The sequence below is a fragment of the Mesitornis unicolor genome, unplaced genomic scaffold (assembly GCF_000695765.1).
Source record: "Mesitornis unicolor isolate BGI_N332 unplaced genomic scaffold, ASM69576v1 scaffold8550, whole genome shotgun sequence".
In the NCBI taxonomy this organism is placed as follows: domain Eukaryota; kingdom Metazoa; phylum Chordata; class Aves; order Mesitornithiformes; family Mesitornithidae; genus Mesitornis; species Mesitornis unicolor.
The window spans coordinates 35,943-52,446 of NW_010157542.1; the positions used below are offsets into that span (position 1 = coordinate 35,943).

Genomic DNA, 16,504 nt, shown 5'->3' on the forward strand with positions numbered 1-16,504 from the left:
GTAAAGAGAGTCATCTTTATCTTCATCAGAATAGGTTTATTATTGAAATATCACTTTCCACTGAATCTGGGACAGCTGAGATTAGCTGTTAGCTATTGAAACTGGTAATTCATCGCAAACCATGGAAAAACACATGTAGTGAACTTTGGCTTGTTAGCAGGCATTGCCACATTCAGCACATAAAATGGAGCAGAAATAGCTGTGAGTAATCACTCATCTCACACCAAAGGTTTAAGGATTGTCTGAGTAGGACGCTTTTGTCAGTTGGTATTGATAAATGAATGCTGCTTTTTTCCAGGAACAAACTTTTTGCTCAACCAGCGTGGACTCCAGTGTTTCAGCTGACATTTATTTTGGCATGCGTTATCAGCCTTGGTATTTTTCTCAGTGTCATCCACAATGTCTTGCTAAGCACTTCGTTAGGTTTGTGTGTCCCTCCATAGACCCTTTGCAATTCTTTTTCCTTATGTTTAGTTTGAACCTCCCGTGTTCCAGTTTGTGTCCATCGCCCCTGGGCACAGCTGTGAAGAGTCTGGTCCCCTCCTCCTGACATAGATATTGATGAGCATTAATGAGATCCCCCCTCATCTCCCCTTCCCCAGGTTAAACAGCCCCAGCTCTCTCAGCCTTTCCTTTTCTGGGAGAGGCTCCAGTCCCCCCATCATCTCAGGGGCTCTGCGCTGGGCTCTCTCCTTGTCCTTCTTGAACTGGGAAGCCCAGAACTGTACGCACTATTCCAGATGTGTTCAGGGTATTTTCTTACAGCGTTTTATCCCTCAGAGATATCACCAGGATAGCACGAGGCTCTGAGCGATGCTCCTCAGCTGCGTGATTCGGTCCATGGATGCTGTGAGCCCTGTCTGTCTGTCTGTCATTTCTGCCTTTAGCGAGGAAACAAATGCAGCAGCAGCTCACTCAGCAGCTGGGGCTGCCCAAAGCCCCAGCACTTCCCTTCCCAGTTCAACTCTCCAACTGGCTGAAGAGGGAGCAGCTCTCCCCTGTGTCTGCATCAAGGTCATCCTCTAAGGACTTCTGTCTGTTGTTTTCCATGCCTTTTTACCTCATGTTCCTGTTCAAAAGGGTTATAAAATGATACTGCTATTTTAAGTTGATCAAGAAGCCTGGTTAGGTTATGCCTAACATGCTGTTACCATTATGAGCAGTCATCCAGAGACAGAAAATGAGGGTCCAAGGTCAATATTTTGCAAAAGCAGAATCATTCATCTCAAGGGCTTCGTTTTCAGTTAAAACCAGCATGGGGAGTTCAGAGCCAGGTAACATTACGTAGCATATAGCTTTTCACTGAGCAGCTGATCCCTAAGGATGCTTTCAGATTGCATGTAACCCCTATGGGATTCTTATCAGCAGATGACGTGAACACAGGTGGCAGAAATGGTTGGGATTTGGCTGCGTGGTGAGGATTGGAGATGTTTTGTCTCTGTAGTGCCCTGAGCTGGGACTGTGACTCCAACTGCGCTTTTGGAGAGAGCCTGGGTGTTGGGTGGGCTCAGAGGATGCTCACAGCCTGGCTTGGGACTAAATTGTTACTACATAAGATTAAAAGCACTGGAGACTAAATTTCTCTGGTACTGTCAGATGGTTTGTGTTTAATTTCATTAAGACACACACAATCACAGAATCATTAAGGTTGGAAAAGACCTCTAAGATCAGCAAGTCCAACTGTCAACCCAACCCCACCATGCCCACTAAACCATGTCCCCAAGTACCACCTCCATGCACTTTTTGAACTCCTCCAGGGATGGTGACTCCACCTCTGCCCTGGGAAGCCCCTTCCAGTGCTTGACCACTCTTTCAGTGAAAACTTTTTTCCTAATTTTTCTAATTTCCTAATTTTTCCTAATTTTCCAGCGCCGCAGAAGCTGACCCAGACTGAGATACCCCCATAGCTAAATATCCCCCCACTGCACATACACTGGTAATGGACAGTGAGGTTTCTGTATTTCCGTAGTTGATTTTAATATGTTGTGTATTTATTTCCAGATACTGTGAGGAGCTGTGTAGCGAAGCTGTTCTTCAGCTGTCCCCTGAAGGGCCATTACTGCCTGTACAGCAAATCCAGCTTTACCCTCACCAGCCACCAGCCCCCACTGTGGATCCACATCATGTTCCTCTTCCAGCAGGTGCCATTCAGTTTTCTGTAAAAACAGTGCTTTTAATGCTTTTTTTAGAGAAAAAAAGAATGTTCCTCTTGTGGTGTGCAAAGCGTTTGAGCCTGCAGTGCATCAGGATGGTGTTTAATGTCAGATAATTTATATTTTTCTTTTGTTCAACATTCTAAAGCTCTTAAGTACTGGATATATAACTATTATTAAATTAAATGCAGGGCACTAAATTCAGCCCTGGGATAATGTTATTTAAGCCTGGGAAATTGTACAAGAGGTAAATTTGACATAAAATGTATCTATAGTGTGTTAATAATGAGCTAAATGAAAGGCTGGTGATAAAAATGTAGTTTTCAGCAGATCTGCTGTAGATTCTCAGACAGATGATGGTTTCTGAAGATTTCAATACCAGTTACTCTATTTTTATTCCTTTTTTGCCAGTTGCTCTATATTCTGTTTGGCATTGCATTCTGCAAAACGAAAGGTGAGAAGAGAGGCTTTGTCTCTCAAGTCTCCAGAACAGACCCTAATGTCATGCCCCTGCTTTCCATTTAATTTTAAAAATATTGGTGAATAGTTAGATCATGTTTCGAAACCTTTGGGTGGAAGTTGTGAAACAGCAAATTATTCTATGTCTGTGTCGGCGGGACGGTGCGATTGGGATTGCTGGGTTTCTGCTTAGAAAGAAGAGGAATGTTCATCCAGGAAACTACATTACAAGAACATTGTTCATGTTACGAAATCAAATGCTTGAAATATGGAAAATCAGATTTGTTTCTGTGCTCTTAGCTTGGCTCCTGCATGCAAATGCATTTTTTATTTACAAGATCATGTAGTGGATATAGTGGAGGCAGAAACACTAAACTCTCTCAGCTGCAGCGGTGTCCTTGTACCACTGACTTTGAGGGGTTCATACAACGAAGAATTTAATGCTGTTGAAACATTAGAATAAGTCAAGGCAGTATCAGGTTGGATCCCTGCTGCCCTTTGAACTAGGGAGCTCTGGATGTGAGAGCGCCCAACCCAATGGAGGTTTCATCTTGTTTTGTGAATGTTCAGGGATGAAAATTCCTGCATTCTGCCAGCGAAATCTGTACTGAGTCTGTAGTTTTTTCCCCTTGCATTTCATCACGGTGTCTGTCCAGCACAGCTACAAACATTGCACTGTTACTTGTCCCTGCACATAGACCAAGAGCTGAGGTTGAGTCCAAATAAACACAAACCTGCAGTGGTGCAAAGCATCTCTTTGTATCAGCTGGTAAATTAAAATAAAAAATTTAAAAGCTCCAAAAGAAATGAAAATATTTGAGGCTTTGTCTAACTGTGTGCATATTGATCCACTGTAATTCCTTGCAGAGAAATGAACTAATCCCTGGTTATTCGCATGGCCGTCCCACTGTAAGAACAAGATGTTCTTTGTTAATGCCCAAGTGAAAAATACTTGAAATCCTGTTTTCAACATTTTCTTCAGAGCCTGTTCGCAGAACCGCTGTCCATACAGAGTCATTCTGTGCAAGTACTAAAGGCCCTGTGGGAGAAGACACAGCTCAAGGGGACGCACAGTTTTGAAACCGCCATGATCCAGTCTACGTTTCCACACCAAAAGGTAAGTGTTTTTGTTTCTCAGAATAAAAAAACATAGTAGAACTTTGCCCTGACTTTCAGAAGAGCTGGGCAAAGACCTTGCAAGTCTTCTCTGTGCTCAAATCATGGAAAGCAAAACCCCTTTCCCTGTCCCTTCCCCTCCTTTGCCTTAGCTCCATCATCTCCCAAGCGTTGACACCTACCATTGCTCTGTACTGAGTTTTGGAAGGTCTCCAGGCTGGTTCTCCACCCTGACGTGATGAAAACCAGTGATGCTATGTGTGGATTTTTTTTACTTTCCTCCTCACAGTTTCAAACTCCAGATTCAGATTAGCTGTCGCTACGGACTGTTTGGCAGCCACTTGGAAATTCACCTAGTTAAACACAGGCCTGGATTTTATGGAAATGATCATTTGCACACGCACCATTAGTTACCCCCATCAGTTTAAAAGATTTACTCTTTCAAAGCTGTTTACTGTCTCCGGGATTTCAGTGAATACTATTTCAAAGCTATTAATCAGGCTTCTTGGAAAAGGAAGCTGTAGGATTGTAAAACAAATATCTGTTTATTCCTGAGCATCTCCATTCAGCTCAATGGGATGAAATGAATTGTCAGCTGCGATTTGAAAATGCTCTCGCTGGATATTGTACGCATGAAGATGTCTGACTGAATAAGATTAATCTACTAAGGTTATGGCTGATTGTAAAAGCAGGAGTTTTGTTAGAAACACCTTCTGAACCCCCAAGATAATGTTGCATTGAAGTGGGAACTCCTGCTGAGTTAGGGGATCTCCACATCCGAGACCCAGCTTATGGGCCAGTTTTACTTCAACACAGTGGAGATGGCACTAAGTCTTTTAGCCACTATTGAAATCTTAGCCTGACTTATCCCAAGGCATTAGAACTGCTTTGCTCCTCAATATTGGCTTAACTTGAGTCTGTGCCAAGATCCACCAGTCAAAAGTGAGTGCCGGTGGAGTGTAAAGGAGTTTTGGGGTGAATAAAGAGCTTAGGGAAGATAGGATTAGATGCAGCACATCGTACACACAAAGTCTACAAAAGATGTCCAACACCCCAGAAACGTGATTAGTCCCCAGCGCATCGGTTGCATAATCCTGCTACTGCTCAGATACCAGCATTTGGCCTATTTTGGAAACTTTCATCACTCCATGACAGTGAGAGTATCTTAGAGTTCCCAAAATAGCAGAGCTGGAAAATGAGATACTGATCTTCACTGATTTAATGAATTAAGCAATGAATTGAAGTTTGGAAACGCTGGGAGCTGCCGATTGCCTAACAGCCTTTGGAGGCTGAAGCCATCAGGCAGACGTAATGCATCTGAAACCATAAAAGACTTCAATATCCAGTCTTGGTCTCAGCAGTGTGCTGCTGGATTTGCTCTCTCAGTTTTGGGTTTGCTTATGAACACAGAGCCTGAGTTTGCTTTTAGTGCAATTTCCATTCAGTTTTCTGAGAAAATCCCCATTGAGGTTTCTGGGAGCAAGACCTTGGCCTGCTGTCAGGAAGATTTCCTTTAGCTTTTACATTCCCAAAAAGCCTAGCCAGAGCATTCCCAGCATGGCCCGGTCCTTACTTTTCTTGACAGACTACGCTTCACCAGTAATCTTAAATTTTAGCTTCAGAAATTCTTCCCACTGCTAATAGAGCTTTAAATACTGTGAAATATTTGATAAAATTATTGTATTATGCTTCTTCTTCTGCCAGTGGTGCAGGAAGCAATATTATGGGAGTGTGGTTGTTTTAATAAGCAAAGCACTTTTAAATTAAAATATTTTAAAGTCTGTCAATGTAAATGCATAAATACAGTGTCCTGTATTATATTTTATATTAGGTTTTATGCATCGTGTTACAGCAAAGTGTGAATTCTTTATCAGAATTGAGGGATTTCTGTGCTGTGAGCATTTTGCAAGCCTGGAGAAAAATTGTTTACGTCAATGGTGTATTCCAGAGTAAATTCTGAGAAATATTTTGAGGTGTACATCACTGTAAGCGATTTCTGAATTTGGCCTGGTTAATATATGCGAGGAATTGCGGCGAATACCTGGCTTACAGAAAGCACGTCGTGTTTCACTGGGCAGCCTGTGAGTACCACAGAAAATATTTATACAGCACAGCTTAAAACGTGCCAGAAGTAAAGCACTTCCAGATGTACAGCCCTACAGATTTCCGTTCGGTTGCTTCACAGCTCTTTATCAAAGTACACGCAGGCCGCGTTAGGAAAACGAAGCTGGTTTGGGGCTGAATTCTTTGTGTTGACTCATGCTGTGTCAGAAGCGCGAGACGGTGACTACTTTACGAGCCTTTTGTGACGCCTTCAGAGATCCCTTTGTTGAGCAGCCTTGCAAGAGAATAATTAACATTTTTTAGGCACTGTTAGCTCTGCTCTTCCCTTCCCTTTGTTTGCCATTTGGGTTTACACAGCAGAAAAAAGCACCACACAAAGTTTTCACAATGGAGTCACTGAAGTTTTCAAGACAATGAACCATGCGGATGAGATAAATCTCTTCTCTCCAACAAGGCTTTTCCCGGTGCTTCCCCTCCTGAAATAAGTGGCTTATTGCAGATTATTTCAAGTGTGCCAGAGTGGAAAAGAAAGATTGCCGCGTTGGTATTTCAGTGGTATTTGTTCTCTTTCAGTCTCAGGTTGACTCATTGCAGCCACTACAAGATTTTTTCACAGGATGGAGAAGCTGATGTTGTGATCTGGGGCCATGGCTCTGAAGTGGTCTTGGGAGTTTCGGATCTTGTCAAAACAGCCGCTTTTGGGCCATTTCATGGATTGAAGGAGGCCGGGGAGGAGAGAGACCTGAAAAGGCCCAAATTGGCCAACTTCATCCTCAGCACAGCCTTGTTCAGTGTGATGGACTCACGGCCCTGGCAAGGGCTGCTGTTTTCCCCAAATCCATGTTTTCCTTGGGCCGCAGTGTGCAGCATTTCTGATCTGTTAAGACCTCATGCAAGTAAATAGGAGAATTTTCTGAGCAGTCCTGGCAATTCCCTCTGTGTTTGCAGTAACTTGGTTGCTGTTATTCAACACCAACGTTTGTTTAAGTGTGAGGTTACAATCTGTTTTAAAATTAAATAACGGGGTTTAAAATACACTGAATACACTGTTACTAGTTGCCTCAAAAGGAGTATTATCCAGCTTTGAAGTGGCAGGTATACTTTATGTACATTTCTTTGATAAGCAAAGCATTCAGTTTACTTTGCAGATGCATAATCTGTACGTCCCTGGCAGAATAAAATTGTATTTACCTGGGGTTTTTTTGTGCAAGCCAAATCAGGCCTGTTGTTGTGGCACTTTTGGAAATGTTAAATATTAACGTTCATCTTGAACATCTGTATTAGTGCTTCTTACAGGAGACAGGAAAAATAAAAATATAAATAAAGATTAAGATTAAGATTAAGATTGAAATACGACGTCTGCTGTGCATCCCTCTGTGATTTTGGGTTACGAGCTGCTAACCGTGCAGTGTTTCACCTCCTGAGTGAGTTTGGTTTTTCTCATTATTGGCCTAGGACCTGGACCACGTGCAGATGCACCTGGAAGAAGTGAGGTTCTTCGATTTATTCGGCTACAGCGAGGAAGCGGGGACGTGGCAGTGCTTCATGTGCAATAACCCTGAAAAGGCAACAGGTAAGTGGTCTGCCTGCCTCGCTGGTGGTGGGGCTGTGCTGGGTGAGGGATGCAGCAAAGCTCATGGATAACGCTTTTCCTTTCAGATGGTCACAGCAGTTTAGGGAAAAGGGAAAGCCGTAATACTTCAGCTATATTAGAAAACAGGATGAGGGGAAAATACACTTTTTTCCAGGTAAAAGATCCTAGTGACTATTTTTCTTAAGCTTTCTCATACCTGTGTGGTTTAGCTTCGTGCACTGAAATTCAGAGGAATGGCCTTTTCCTTAGGTGTTTTTTGCCACTCTGTAAAAGTCTGCACAATTCTGGCCAGGAATTCTGAATATTTTGGCTAAGTGTTTGAATAATTGGCTGTTTCAGCTATTTATTTTAACAGCTAGCAACTCTTTTACTAAATTCAGGGTTGATGAAATATAGTCTTGCAAAGCTCTGCTGCAGGCCAGGCTTTCTCATGCTCATTTCATGGGTGTTTGACCATCTTCCTCCTTCCACAACTCTCATGGGACTCAGTGACCATGAGAGAAATCATGCTTTGAGCTGAAATTTGATCTCAATAATGTGGTCTTCCTCTGGTTTGTCCGTCAAATCAGTGATAGATGTATGTCAAGCTACAAAGAAAATGGATCTGTCTTGCTTGAAATGTCAAAGTTTAATGAAATAGCTTTATTTTGAATTTTCAAAGATATTTAACCAGTCCAAAAAGGAGAGTGTTTGTAGTAAGCTGTTGATATTAGGAAAAATTTCTTCACTGAAAGAGTTATCAGGCACTGGAAGGGGCTGCCCACGGAAGTAGTGGAGTCACCATCTCTGGAAGGATTTAAAAGACAGGGAGATGAGGTGCTGGGGGACATGGTTTAGTGGTGGACAGGTTATGGTTGGACTCCAGAGAGAGTGCTTCCAGTCCTCCAAGGAGAAGAACTTTAAGCAGGACAGGGTACAGAGAGGTCCATGGATCTGCTGTCAGGACTGGGATCCAGACCCCACTGGTATGACCAGTATAGATCTGGTATTTTCAAATGGGTCTGAACTCGAGGCAAGAGGCAATAAATGGCTATGACAGCAGCCAGCGATCCCCAGGGAGCTCCTCAGCACTCCTGGGTTAATACAACAAGATCTTAGAAAAGTGGGGACCGTCTGCAATTGATGAGAGGCTCTTGAGTCTGTGTGCAGAGCACCTGAACTGACATCTTGAGTAGGGTAAACTGTATACATATATATATGTGTGTGTGTGTGTGTGTGTGTATGTGTGTATATATATATATTTGTGTTGGCCTGACACCAATGATCCTTGGGAATAGGGAGCACAACGTGGAGTGCCTGCAGTGGGGGGTTGGCACATCGCCTCTTGCTTACTCATCGTCGTTTCAGGCCAGTGAAAAATGACATTGCAGCGTTGTAGGTTGTAGATTCGGTCTCGCAATGTCCCACAGAGATGAGGGAGAAGGTTGCATGTCTTTGACGGGTCCGCTGTTTATTCAGTGGACCCTGAAAAGGCTGCAGTCAAATGGGTGTGCTGATCCCATGTCCATGGGGCTGCCGTTGTTGAGCCCATCCAGCAGGCCCAGGTACAAATTAGATATTAATTAGATATTAATTCCCCTACGCCGGTACTTATACATGCTGTTGTAATTTAAACTGCCTCTTCTAGGAGTGGAAAAACACATTCTTTTTTTTTATTTACTTTTTATCTAGCTTGTATCTGTAAGATGTAAACTGAAACCCAGTGGAAGAAAACGGCAAAAACAGCACTGAGGTGTAAGTGAAATGTTGTCTTCTTAGCAGATGCAATGACTCGAGACTTTGCTTTCTTTTTCTTGAGTACCACAAGGGTGCTTGGACATCTGGGAGAAGGTTTTACCTCCTCTGAAGGCCCCAAAGGTTATGGCTGCCCACAGGTCCACCTCTCATGTTTCCAAGCTGTCCTCCTCCTGCCCAGCCACCGAGACCTTCAGAAATGTCAGCATCTACAAAATCCCCATTTCCCTTTGATTTTGAGCCAGGACTGAAGTTCAGGGATGCTTTTGAGAACGGTCAGGAACAGGAGGAACTGGGCACAGAACGTTTTTTGGCTGTAACCGTGCTTTTTATGAGTAATCACCCGCTTTGCCTCAATTGAAAAAGAATTTCGTAAGAAAGGCCCATTGTGAGTATTGTGATTTGAGTCTCAGCTCTGAGAACCTTTAGAAGACCAAGAAATTAAAATAGTGAGTGGGTCACACAAAAGCTCAGGTGTAGGAAGGGAATGTGGAAGATGGTGCTCAAAGGAATTAAAATTTGCAGGTGAATGACAAATTCACCTGGGTATTGGTGATGGAGAGCTGGGAAAAGCTGTACCAAAGCAGGACACCCTCCGGGGTCTTTTTGGGTTTATAAGATCTGACACAAGCAAGAGGATTCAGAGGTCTCCTTGAATCGGTAAGAAATGTAAAGGCTGCAGATCATGTTTTATTTCCATTCCACAGTGGGACAGACCCTTTGAAATCTCAAAGACTTTTGAAAGACAAGAAAGTAATTTCTCCCCCTCAGCAATGCTGTGTAGCAACCAAATTCTTCGTAAAGAAGGAATTCAAAGGCAAATTCTTCTTCTGTTCTTGCCTTTTGTTTTTTGTTAATGTGGGGTTTTGTTGCATTTTTTGGATGCCATGTTGCAAGATGCCATTTATCCTCCAGACCTAGGAAAAAGCCTTATCCCTTAAAGCCTTGATTTCGCCTTAGGATGCCAGATCAATGATGGTTTGGGGGTTTTTTTGGGATGTAGCTGGGAGGATTTTTGGAGCCAGAGGCAGTTTGTGAGGAAAGAGGCAGCTATGCTTAAGCAATGTGGTGGATCTACCCAAAGTGGCAATTAAATTAACCCAGAGAAAGTTGGAATCTTTCTCATGCATTCTTTTGATTGCAAAGTGTTTCTTATACAACCACACGTTACCAAAATTGCTGTTAAATCATCCCGAATTGTGTTTTGTTGGGTTTCTTTTTCCTGAGCCAAGGGGAAAGAGCGTTCCCACAAATCCTACGCAATATGTATATGTGTCCTGACTCTGCAGCTGCTTTCAGAGCTGGGAAAACCAGGTTTATATATAAAAAATAAATATATGATATGGTGTATGATATATGATCTATAATATGATATATCATATCATATCATATCATATCATATATCATAACTTTTTAAAATGATGACCATTCAAGCACAGATACAAGGCATTTGAAATTTTGGAAAATGCAGCGTTGTGGCTCTTGTCAGGCCCTAAGAGCCCCATTTCAACATAACCTCCTGTATTGGCAGTTGCCTTCGCAATCTCTTGCACACAAAATAATTCAGTAAAACCACTCAATAGCTGGAGAAGGAATTGCAGCATATTCCCTGCTCTGGAAGCTGACAAAGAAATTGCAGTAATCCCTGTGGGCTGCAGAAGAGACATTGTGCCCATGGGCAATAATTCGGGTAAAACTGAGAGGTTTTTTTATGAATTCCTCTTTAAAAAAGCAATTCACTCAGAATAGCCTACACCATATTAACTTCTGAATACATTTATCTTTTGCTAGCAGTGGTGATTATCCAGGGAACTGAAATATCCCAGCTATAATGCTCGCTTGAAAATTATAAAAAGTGGCATTCAGTAATGTGTTCTTTCCAGGTTTTCAACAAAACCAAATGTGGTGATTAATGGGAGAGAGTGAATCCCCATTCCCTCAGGTTGATTGCATTTATCTTTGCCCGCCTGCCACCCACACATTCCTTTCTTTCAAGTTAAGGGGAGTTTATTATCACTGAGATCACTCATGATCCAGCTGAATTTTTGTGGATAAGTTTATGTTTCAGGAAAGGCAAGATTTAATGCTTTGGGTTTTATCTGTATTGAGTTCATCTTGGAAGAGTTTGGAGGGTTGCTTTTTGTTTTGGTTTGGGTTTTCTTGGGTTGGTTTGTTTTTACTTTTTATTCAGTACCCAAACTACTTAAAGCTTTTGATGCATTGCAGTTCTGCAAAAAAAGCACGATAGAATTAATAGAAAATAATTCCAGCGGACACTTATATCAACGGGTGCTATTCAGGGTTAAATTGATTTTGGAGTTAGAGTCTCTGTATTGAGGTAGTTTAAGAAGCAATCAATATTACAGTAAGTAATTTTTCATTTTGAGTTTGGGTAATATTTTTAGCTTTATTGTGTGCTCTGCAGGAAAAAAATAATGAGAAATAGATAATAAATATAACCTTTTGAATCCTTTAACTCCTTTTTTCAAGCTGAACATCTCATCACACAGCACCACACAGTGATTTCAAACCCAGACATTATGTGATCACCTAGTTTGACCTTCTCTAAAACGACAGCCAAAGAATCTAGTCCAATCATGCTTATAGCAACAAAATGTCTTCTCTTTGATCTGTATTACATTTGCATATTTTTCTGAAGATGTCTGAACCTAATTTTTTAAAGTCAAATGAAGACGCACCCATGACATGCGCAAGTTGTGCTCTGGTAATCGCACCACACTATTAAAATGTGGGTTTATTTCTGGTCTGTCCCTAAACACTGCATCATATTTTGCCCTTCCCTGCTAAGCAGAAAATCTGTATTTGTAGCCTTTATTACACCACATCTTGATCTTTGCCTGGACCAATTACATTTCAACAGTTTCCCGTGACATGAATAATCCTGTCAAAGATCCATCTTAAATATCCTTGTATCGTTTTTCTGAAGTCTTTCAATTTGTCCTTATTCATGTGAGGTGAATAAATCAAAACTAGACATAGTTTTCCAATAACTAACTTCTCATGATGCCCCTTGCTAAGAGAGCTCCATGCACTTACTGCACACAGCAAGCACTGAACACCTGCAGTGGTGACCCAGTACCATCCAAGTAAGGACCAGGACAGGCTCCAAGGAGATGTTCGGGGCCGAATTAAGGAGGGGGTGAGGGACAAGGGCTGGTGAAGGGAGAGCTGAAGGGGACTTCATAGCGGTCTGCCCATACCTACAAGGAGGTCCCCAAGAAGATAGAGCCAGCCCCTTTAGTGGTGCATGGGCAGGAGTCCCCATAAATGGGGACAGGAGAGGTTCAGAGTGGCTGGGAAGGAAAGCTTTCCCACCATGAGGAGGATCAAGCACTGGAACAGCTTTCCTAGAGATGTTGCTGAGATTTTCAAGTCCTGGGTGGATAAATTAATCAGCAACCCAGTCTGACCCCATAGGAGACCTTGCTTTGAGCTGGAGACCCCTTCAGCTCTCTTCCAGCTGATTTATTCCGTGATTCTGTGAAGTTAACCGCAATGAAAATAAGCAAAAGGACTTGGGAAAATATTGGAAAAGAGCCTTGTTCTTATCTTTCGTGAATCTTTTTCTTCTAATCAGACCCGCAGACATACTGGCATCAGATTCATTACGATGACTTTGGGAGCTGCTGTCAGAAATCCCCACGGGTTTCTTTGTGGATGTACGTGAGAAAAGCTCTGTTAGCTTCACTTCAGCCACCGGCTGCTCAGAGATCAGCATTGCTTCAGTAAATCCCGGTTTTTGAAAGATTTTGGCCATAAAAATCCACTTTAGGCCAAAATTGCACATTCACTTCCTTTCTCATGTCACATTCCTAAACATCAACTATCTCAGTATCTTCTGGTCCTCAAACTTTCTGTGCTTTACACCCTCTTAGTTTGGATGGATAATTATTTTCTCCGGTACTGTTTTGTTCAGTGACATTTAATGATATCTCGTGTGCATCTTGTTACCCGTGTGAGCTGGATTTCAGCTGCTATTTCTGCTCTGACCCAGGTCAGTGGTTACTGGGGAGCTTGGCCACAGGATATTGTTTCTCTTGCCCGGAAAAGGAGGAGTGTGCTTACATGGGATTATTTTGCTGTCGTTTCACCAGCAGTTAATTCTACCTGTTTTAGACGAGTAAAAATTCAGCACAGACTGTATGGCATGAAGCTCTTTCACAAAGATGCCTTTCATAAAACTCTTTCATAAAGGCCAACGAAGACTTTAAATGCCCTCAGCTTTGCATTTTCTTGGTCCCATTTCCAAGATTTTCACATAAACTGTGAAACTATTTATTGGAAAGCAGCCCCAGCTATGCTCCTCTGAAAGGCTGCGAGAAAAGATTGCCAGTTGAGGGAACCTCTAAAACAAGTGAAAATGTGTATCTGTAGTAGTTCTGAAAGCGATATTTAACACAATTGCAAAGATTTTATTAAAGGGTACATTGTAAAATGTGGCTCCATCCCACTAAAGAGTGCGTGATGAAACGGATGCAGCCCCGAAACAGCTTCCCTGTAAATTGGTGCCATTTTGCAGTGACAAAAATCCCTCGGGGAGAAAGCAAGCTGCTGTTTTACTTTGTCCTGTGTTGGGCTGGGTGGTAAATATATAGCAAAAGAAGCCGCTGTGTAGAGGTCGGGATGCAGGGGGCTGAGAGGAGCAGAGCATGACCTGGTTTTATCATGGAAATCGCAGCTGCGGTGACTTCCCCCATTGAAACAGAAACTTGGCCACCCCTCTTTCCATTCAGCCCGTCTCCTCCCCGAAACTCCCTGTCTGCAGCGACAGAAATATTTACAGTCTTTCAGGAGGAAATTGGAGTAGTACGCGCTGAAGACCCCCAAAGCTGGCCTCTCTGCCAGTATAAACAGCGTCAGGGAAAAAAATGCATTCTTTATCTAAATCCAATGCATTGTATGTGCGTCATTCGGTTTGCCTGCACCAGACAGGAGGTAGTGAAGAGAGGTACGTGCCCAGAAAGCTCACACTCCTTCAAAACCTCCTGTTGGCTGCGCTTGGCCGCCCCATTCCCCTTGCATCCTCAGCATCGCCCCAACTGACTGCGTTTGGGGCTCTGAAATGATCGTGCACTGACAATAGCAAATATTTTTAAGGAAAAGCTTTATTTGATAAACTTCCAAATGAAGGTATGCAAGCACGGCCAGCCAGAGGATAACCAAGCATCTGACAGACGCTGGGAAGGGCTCCAAGTCAAACATCGCATCCAAAAACATCCACTCTCAGGCTGCTTATGCCTTGGACCACTCTTCAGTCTATCTGCTCCATCATCTCCCGTCTATTGGGGTAAAAATAGAAGAGAAAGGAAAAAGAAACCCAGCTGTGGTATCGGGGAGTTTTTAGATGGTTTGCTCCAGATGTGAAGAGCGGCGGCTCAAGGTTGCTCTGTGGTTGTGGTCTAAAGCTTTTGGTTGCTGGGCTCTTCTGGGGCTGGAAACTTCTTTTTTTTGCATGTGTGGTTTGGGAATGCTCCTCCAGCTCCTGAGAACTCCCCTGCTTCCAGCTGTACCAGCAAATATTGATCACGATCAGTGCTGGTTCTTGAGGTGGCTGCAACCTTAGAAACATGTGGTAAATCTCGTGATAATATTGCAATAAGGGAAAAAAACGGTTTCCTTTCCTCGAGGCTTTATTTGGGTTTTATTTTTAATGGAACTGATTGAAGGAACATCTACAGTGATGAACAGAAGTTATTTTTCTAAGGCAAATTGAAGCCACTTTTCAGAGCACTGAACTGGAAAGTGGCTGAGCTGAAGGTGTGTGCTTCCATGCCAGTGACAGTCATTACAGTTGCTGAACTCTGCACTACGTATTTTTAAGCACTTTTTAGATTCTTTTTGGCCAACACACTGTAGCACAGGTCATGGGTTGAGGACAGAAGCTTTTGTGTCTCTCCTCCTTCCTCATCTTTGGCTTCAGCAGAGTTACCCATTTTGTATTTAAAGTAGGCTCTGTAAGGATGGTATTTATGTGCACGTGTGGCAGTAATGCTGTTTCAGCTCTTACTGGCTCTTGGGTGTTATGGGCCAATGACGTGTTAATATTTGTAAGTAAATTTTGCCACAAGATGGTGAAAACATCGATGTCCTCAATGGGAAATGTGATGGAAAGACCTTGCCTGTTCTGAGGGAGCAGGACAGACCACAGGTCCCAGGGGCTGAGCTCTGAGTTGCTCTGGCCTTTGGCAGTCCAGATGCCAAAAGAAATTGTGTTATTTTAGAAATGCAGAAGTGATAGAAAACGTCACATTCCCAACTGGTCAGTGCTGTGGGGTTTACAGGATGTAAGTTACTCCAGGTTTGTTGTCTGGATTGTTTTTTATAATTTGGATTGCTCGTGTTACATGACTTGAAGTATTCCTGAAAAACAAACTAGAAAACATTATAGAGATGTAACAGGGACCCATACAAAATGCAGGGCTAGGTTATTCCTTGGATAAGGGAGGGCTGATAATAAATGTGTCCCATTCCCAAGGGAAGAAGGAGCTGTGGCACAGGGTGGTGAGGAAGGGAAGGGTCATCCCTGGGGGACAAAGCCCTTGGACTCACCATCGCTCACTACTGAACTCTGTAGTGTGGATTAAAGCCTCAGAAACCACATAAATACCTACTTTCAACTGCATGAAATTATAAATTATTGCAGGGCTGAGGAACAACTGGGAGGTGTAATGGTGGGGAGAAGTCCATGATGGCTAAAGGAATAGAAAAAGTGACGGTCAGGGGACCAAGCTGGAGCACAGGAGGTTCAAGCTGAAGATGAGGCCAAACTTTGTCAGGGTGAGGGTGGCAGAGCATGGCCCAGGCTGCCCAGAGAGGTTGTGGAGTCTCCTTGTCTGGAGACACCCAAAGCCCTGGCCGTGTTCCTGTGTGACTGCTCTGGTGATCCTGCTCTGGCAGGGGTTGGACTGGATGAGCTTTCGAGGTCCCTTCCAACTCCTAACATTCTGTGATTCTGTGGGAGCCAGAGCTGTTGGCCCCATCTGCTAGGATAGAGCCATCTCCCAAGACATGACCAAGGGCTGAAATGTGTCTCTGAAGTGACAGCCGAATGCCTGAGGTCGGGAGGAATGTGGTCCTGGAGCTGACACAGCCAAACCACAGAAAACCTCTTTGCACTGTGGAAAAAACCTGGCTTTTGGCCGGGGAGGACAAGAATAACCCCCTCGTTGTGTGTTCACCTCCCCAGGTGTAAACCAGGATGGCCAACCTCTGATTGAAGGCAAGCTGAAGGAGAAGCAAGTCCGGTGGAAGTTCATCAAAAGGTGGAAAACTCGCTACTTCACCCTGGCTGGCAACCAGCTGCTGTTCCGGAAAGGAAAATCTGTAAGTCAGAAAAAACTCAATTTGATTTCACTCTTTACCT

The 16,504-nt window shown here is 43.2% G+C and overlaps 1 protein-coding gene across 1 annotated transcript in view; it reads left to right on the forward strand.

Moving 5' to 3' along the window:
* Positions 1–16,504, forward strand: part of VEPH1 (ventricular zone expressed PH domain-containing 1) — a gene marked incomplete at its 5' end in the record, with an annotated part of 54,275 nt that overhangs the window by 35,237 nt on the left and 2,534 nt on the right. The window contains 4 exons of the mRNA XM_010180420.1: positions 2,002–2,141; positions 3,595–3,729; positions 7,248–7,365; positions 16,328–16,464. Coding sequence (XP_010178722.1) covers positions 2,002–2,141; positions 3,595–3,729; positions 7,248–7,365; positions 16,328–16,464 — 530 coding nt within the window. The remainder of the gene's footprint in view (positions 1–2,001; positions 2,142–3,594; positions 3,730–7,247; positions 7,366–16,327; positions 16,465–16,504) is intronic.